The 6981-nt window shown below is 38.2% G+C and overlaps 1 protein-coding gene across 3 annotated transcripts in view; it reads right to left on the reverse strand.

Annotated features, from left to right (window-relative positions):
* PDK2 (pyruvate dehydrogenase kinase 2) overlaps positions 1-5773 on the reverse strand; it is a 41929-nt gene extending 36156 nt beyond the window's left edge. For 2 of the 3 annotated variants that reach the window (XR_014173600.1, XM_081933280.1), the window contains exons 1-2: positions 5515-5772; positions 181-322 (exon numbers count right to left, since the gene is read on the reverse strand). Coding sequence is in view for 1 of the 3 variants with exons in the window: in XM_081933280.1 (XP_081789406.1) it covers positions 181-322; positions 5515-5635 (263 nt within the window). In the remaining 2 variants the exon portion in view is untranslated. Of the gene's footprint in view, positions 1-180; positions 323-5514 lie in introns of all 3 variants that reach the window. The other variant, XR_014173599.1, reaches the window with a different exon arrangement.
* Between the last annotated feature and the right edge of the window lie 1208 nt (positions 5774-6981).

The raw sequence follows: 6981 nt of genomic DNA on the forward strand, positions 1-6981 counted from the left end.
TTACTATAGTTTTAGTTTTCTTTCTTTTCTGTAGTATTTCTAATTCACTTTTTTCTGCACCTTCCATTCTTTCTTTTTCTTCTGTTTTTTTTAGTTTATATTAGTTTTCACTATTGTAATTACAGTAATATATAATAAAACTACTATTAAAAAAGAATGAGAAAAAAGGCAGGAACCCACCAACTCTGCACCAGCTGAACAGAGGGAGTACTTAGTACACGGTCAGGGAGAAGGTTGATTTCTTTCATAATATTGGCCAGTCGGACAGGAAGCTCTTGGCGAAGGAATATGAAGGAGGTCTTCTCACAGGCATTGCTGGATCCTAAGCAAAAGAGAAACAAAAAGGCACAGAGAGCCTTAATAATTCTGCATTATTCAGCTAACGTGTCCCTTTTTTGAGATTTCAAAATTATTATGCACTACTGTAATTTCCCATGTGAAGTATGTAATATGATGATGATTCAGATAGTAGCCTTCTGAGATTTAGTGCCTGTAATAATTATGGGTCCAAATAACAACAATTTGTTGCAACTATTAAACACATTGGGAGAACGAAATGTATTTTCACATGCATCTGGTATTTATGAACAAACTATGAGAACACATGATTGTAGAAAATAACTTTAACAGGAAGAGGATGAGATAGTTTTAAAAAATAAGGGGACTACACTGAGATTCAAATATTATTTTTATTTATTAGATTATAACTTAACTTTTCTCCAAGAATTAAAGGCTTAGATGAGGATTTCCATTTATTTTATCTTCATAGTAACGTTGTGAGTAGCTTGAGCTGATTAATTTGTCCAAAGTCATACAGTGAGATTTTGGGGCAGAGAATGGATCAAATCCTGTTTCTCAACACATCAATCATTACAGCACATTAGTTCTTACACTGGACTTCAGGAATGCAAGTTTTATATCTAAAGCACTTCCCTTCTATGGCTGCTACAAAGTCCATAATTTTCCATGCTTCACCAACAGCTTCATTGCTGAGATTTTTAGTATCTGGCTTGTGTCATCTCCAAGGATGGAATATCCATGAGACGTTTTCAGTGTTATTCCTTACTTCACCCTTGCATTCATAGTTTCACAGTTAATACTAATGGGAAAAGGCCATATTTAGGCTATGTCATTTCACAGTTTTATAATTCAAGATTTCCAAGTATATAAGAGAAGAGACTCACGTTTTCACTTTTGTAGTATGTAACCAATGTAAGAGAAGTACATTTTATCTTCATTTTTAAATAACTATTGCATTTGTAATAATAATCATGATATGCTATCAATGTAGTATTTTAATTATGAAAGAGCTTTTATGCATTTTAAACAATATGTAGAAATATGTTAAACTATATGCTTTCCTTTCTGTCTTTTATTTGTTCAAACAAATGTGTGGAATCAGATCACAGTCTATTCAGGTCTGAGGTTTTTATGTTTAAGCCTTCTAATTCAAATACTGGAAAAACAACATGGATGGTTAATCTCCAATTTCAATGCAAGCAAACTTTTTGTAAGGGTATAGAATAGCTTCCTGCCAGCTGGCATCTTTCCAAAAAGTTTCTCTATTTCTCTCCAATTGCCTTTAAATGATGGAACTCATAGTCTAGCATTTCTGGACGAGACTGCCCAAAAAGAAAACTTATCTGAGCAGGGATAAGGAGGCATACAGATTCAAGAACTAATCATTTGCACCTGTAAGGACTCAAACATGAAAACAAGATTAATTTACAAGCTAAAGAAACCCAACCAGTTTATTTTACAAAGGTCTTAAGCTTTTAGAAAATCAAAAGCAGGGGGAAATAATTTATCCCACAGAAAGTAAAAAAAACAAGATTACTTTCAAGAAGGCCAGAATTGTGGGGAGTGCTGTGCCTTCTTTGTACACTAACCAGGCTTTTGCAACTACTATTCTCCTTAATTATTGCATCAAGAGCTCCTATCTTCATCAGGCAGCAAGGCCATCCTGGCTGAAGAAAAGATGGGGTCCAACATTTCTAAAAGTTTGGGCAAGGCTGATCTGTACAAACAAGGCACCGTACTTCACAATTACTTTTCAAGCTAGCAGGTAAGCAACTCATCTTTTTTTCTTGAATATTCAAAATTTATTAATCAAAAATATAAAAGAAAATAATATGAAAACAAGGGAGGAAAAGGAGAAGGAAAAAGTGTAGGGCAAAGAGAAAAAAGAAAGAAAAAGTGTTGACTTCTGACTCCTTTTTGTGCAGTAGAATAAGAGAATCAAAACTCAACGTTTTACTTTTATATAATAATATAAACTAGCCAGTTCTATAACAACAAACCTATCTAATCTGCAAAACTCAAATTTTCATTTTTTCTCCACCTCAAGCACAAGATCCAAAAGCTGTTTTCAAGTAGAAGCAGGGTAAATTATGTTATTTTCTTTAATCAGAGCAGTCAATTTGGCCATGCCTGCTAACTCCATCAATTTTTGCAGCCATTCATCCATTGTAGGAATCACGCTATCCTTCCATTTTTGTGCATAATCTTGCTGCCATCAATATATGACATCATTGTCCTTTTCCTCCCCCAAATTTAGCAACTCATCTTGTTTTGAAGAAATTATTCACTGTTGAGCCAGCACAGAAATGCACATATATATCAGCAGAGAATGACAACTAGACACAGGAAGACATGATCAGCAACAGAACATGAGTTGAGGGGTTTATAATTGCATAGGCAAATGAAACAAATATGAGGCGACTGCTAAGTTGTCCCTACTAAGTTTCTATTTGACCCCTCTAATAAAGAGATCCGATCCCTTTAAAAGCCACATATGATATGCAACTGACAACTAGAAAAAAATTATCAGATAGGTAATGGAATATTGGGTGAGAGTTCACCCACTCCACGTCCTGTTGCATAATTTCACCAATAAGATTCCATAAGTTCTTTATTTAGCAACACTGCACGGAAGAGTATCAAACACATTCACCACAGTTCACATAGAGCAGTGCAGGAAAATCAAAGAGAATGTAGTATGGGGGTGGAGTATTAGAGGAGGGCCTTAATCTCTCTGACACTGAGATCCTCCAATCAGCACTTGTTGTCCTTCAGATGCTTCAAAGGGCACTGCAAAACTCCCTCCGCCCAGCTTGGCAGCTGAGACACAATTTTATTCAGCAGAATTTTCCTTTGCTTCTCCCCTTCATAATCTTCTACGCTCTCATTCCTTCATCTTAAAATCCCTACTTTTTGCCACTCAAGAACTAGAGGATCTTAATTCAAGTAAATTAAATTAAATTACATTTTAATATCTGATATGAACAATTGCATTGTTTTGGCAATAGTAACTGAGGAGTTAGTTTCTGAATAGAGACTTTCTCAATAGAGACAGCATACATAGTGACACATTTGGGAAATGTTGAGAAATATTCTTAGCAAGGGTCACACTGGCTGGAAATATTAAAAGCTGAATTTCACACATCTAGAAAGTTCTCAGACAGTATAATGGTTATGGTGCAAATGTTACAAACCACCCTCAGGCACTAGGTGACTTTTAGCCAATTATTATCTCTCAGCCCAACCTACATTCCAGGTTGGTTGTGGGGAAAAATAGAAGGAAAAAAGTGCTATAAAATATGAATGCAACATGAAGTGTTGCAGGGGAGAGAGGGATATATACCTTAACAAATTCCCAGTTGCTCTGATCAACCAGTTAAGAATGGGGGTTACTGAGAGTTATAATTTAGCAACATCTGGAGAACCAAACATTCCCATTCCTGATGTTATTTCAAACTCTAGTTAATTCCTATAGTATTAAGCATTTATAGTAATAGAAGCAGAACCATTGAGTTTATAATCAACTGTTCAGGAGCATGAAGCTTAAAGCAACAATTCCTTGAACCACATAAACTTACTACATAGAAATTCATTCCTCAAGATTATGCAATGATACCTATTAATTTAAACACTGCAAATAGTCTTCTACAAATCTCAAAACTACACCTATGATCTCCAGGGTTGAGGAACCTGCAGTTCTCTGCAGGCTGTTAATTTATGAGTTTATCTAACCATTTCCTGTACTGGAAGCTAACTGAAGTCCCAGGTTCTCTTTTTCCTACCTTATCTATTTTTCCATCATTTTAACTGGAGATGCCCAGAAGCAAACCTGGGGCCCTCTGTTTGCAACCTTTCTATGTGATCCAACTGCACATTGGGAATTTCCCCCCAGTAGATAAAGAAAGAAAGAAACTGAGCTGAAGAAGACATGTCATAGATATGCCATGTCTGGAAAGTCAAATTGAGAAACCATTTGGCATATTCATCCAGAGGAAAAGGGGATTTAAGGTCATCATATGATACACTTAGTAATCCTGAACACAGAACAGAAGAAGAATATTGATCCAGAAATGATTTATATCAGAAGTTGTCACTCTAAATAGCTTATGAGCATTTAAGCTTCACATCAAACTCCACATATATTAACAAACTTCTTTCCTTTCATTATTAGCTATCTCTTATTTCTATTGCTGTTTCTCCACAGAACTACACAATCTGTATAAAAAATTCACCCACAAAGGGTAATACATTTCATAGAACAGGCTCTACTGTTAAATTTAATGCAACAACACAAACACATTTTTATGTTCATACATATTTGGCAGTCATCCTACTCTATTCAGTGAGAAAATGTGAACAGTATGATACAAGTACATAATATTTAAAATCACAGAGTTATTTCAGATCAATCTTGATGAATAATACTTTGATCTTGATTAAAAAATTTGAATTGGATGTCTGATCCACATGAATTAATAAAAGAGGCCACTGGTTCCTCCTTTATCATTTCCTTGTACACTGCCCAGAGTTGATTTTGGTGAAAATTTGATAAGTAAATGGTTACTTAATTTCCAGCTCAATTGTCCCATTTTAACTTCAGGTACAGAAGCAACCACCAGCAGTAATAAAAACATAACATAGCTACATCCCTTCACTAGCTTCTTTATAACATAAGTGAACTCCGAGGGATTTGGCATACAACGAAAATGTACAGGATTGCAAGGACAAGCAACTTTGTTTGAAAGTCACCTCAATTATAAAACTCCCCAGAAGTCAATGACCTATAAGATAAAAGAGCCAATACAGCTAGTAAAAATCCTTCCAGAAGGAACCAAGCTGTTTCAAAGCAGCCACCCAATCACCCCTCAAAGCAAAAAGATGTGCAGGGAATTTGGGAGCAGGTGTTCGGTTAGAATTTCGGGTATTGCTGGTAAAGAGAAGCCTGGTGGCTTCAGCCAACCTTTCCCCGATTTGGCCCCCTTCAAAAGCCCTGGATACCGTCCCAGATCAACATGAAACAGGCTGTTGGTGTGCATGAGAAAGAGAGAGAGAAGGGGGAGATAGTTGCACTCCACCTCCCAACATCGCTGTGCAACAGCAGGGCCCCAGGGTACTCTGGTTGGGGAGAATGGGACTGGCAGTCCAGCCCATTCGAAGGTGACAGGTCCAAGAAACCGGCTACGCCCCCCCTTTTTTTTTTCGGCTCCCACGCACCGAAATCAAGGAATTGCTTCATGGAGAGCGGCGATGGAGAGAATTTGCTGAAGTGCTCGATATACTTGGGCGCCCCGGCCAGCGCCGACTGGCCCTTCATCAGGCATCGCAAAAGACGCATCGCGGCCTCGACAGGCCCCAACAGGCTACTTGCGGGGAGAAAGATAGCGGCGGCTACCCGGAAGCCAACAGGCAGCACCTCTGCTTCTCCCGAGCCTCTCCGTCAGGCAGCCCACCGACTTCTGAAAGAGCTGCTAGACCTAGACCCAGGGACTACCCGCCCCTCCGACAGCTCTCGGCCAACCAGCTGCAGAGACCTCGCATTCCGACAGCTGCAGTCCAATCGCTGCAGAAAAACAAGACATTTTCAGCCAATGGGGCGAGAACACCACCACGTGGCAGGGAAGGTGGGGGGGGGGGGTGTTGAAGGAGTCTTGGGGATTTTGGGATGCGACCGTTTAACTTCTCAGTACCCGCAGCTGGGCGATCTAATGACTTTAAACGGCATCTCAGCCTTGGTTTGATTTGGCTTTGAAGTCGAATACTCTTCAAACCACCCCAGGCGTGTTTTTTTTAATATACTCCATAAATCCAATTCTTAGTTTGAGATGGTACAAAAATCTTCCTATAGTGGATCACGCAGAGACGTATTTTTAAAAGTGGAGTCCTTTTAACAGGACTCCAGCCCAGAATCCGTTACACCACAAAATCAAAAGGCAAGTTTTGTAGTATTTAGAGTTCTTCCTCATAAAGAGAGAGTAAACAGGTAAAGGGGGTGGGGGAAACAAGAAAGGAAGATACTGTACAATCAGATGTTATATTCTCAGAATTGGCAAATCGATTTAGTTTATTTTTTCCCTAGATGCTTTCTGAAACTATTACGTTTAAATTGTTGGTTTTAAATGCCTGGAATCTCTTTCTACATTCTGTTTTAAGAATGAACGTATCCCATAAATGACTACAAATAGTCCTCAACTTACAACCAATCATCTAGTGACCATTGAAAGTTGCAATGGTACTGAAAGTGACTTATGACCATTTTTCACACTTGTGTGATGGTTTTGAGTCATGTGATCAACTTTTGTGACCTGTAAAGTCAATGGAGAAGCCAGATTCACTTTACAACTGTGCTACTAATTTAGTAATTGCTGTGATTCACTTAATAACTGTGGCAAGAAAGGTAAAGTGGGGCAAAACTCAACCACTATCTTGCTTAGCAGCAAAAATTTTGGGCTTCAATTTGGCTACTCTTATATCCCTCGCTGCTTTCTAAAATCGTTCATTTGACAACAAATTACCTGAATAGCAAACTGAAAAAGCAGGAACATAGATCCCATTTTTCTAATTGTGCTGAAGCAGGCTGGTTGTGTGTGTGCAGTGTGTGCGTGCGTGCACACACACCTACGCATTTTAATAGATTCTCAACACAATTGGCACTGAACAGAAATTCCTGGAATTAGTGTTGAG

The sequence above is a fragment of the Natrix helvetica genome (genome assembly GCF_964273705.1).
Source record: "Natrix helvetica genome assembly, chromosome: Z".
In the NCBI taxonomy this organism is placed as follows: Eukaryota; Metazoa; Chordata; class Lepidosauria; order Squamata; family Natricidae; genus Natrix; species Natrix helvetica.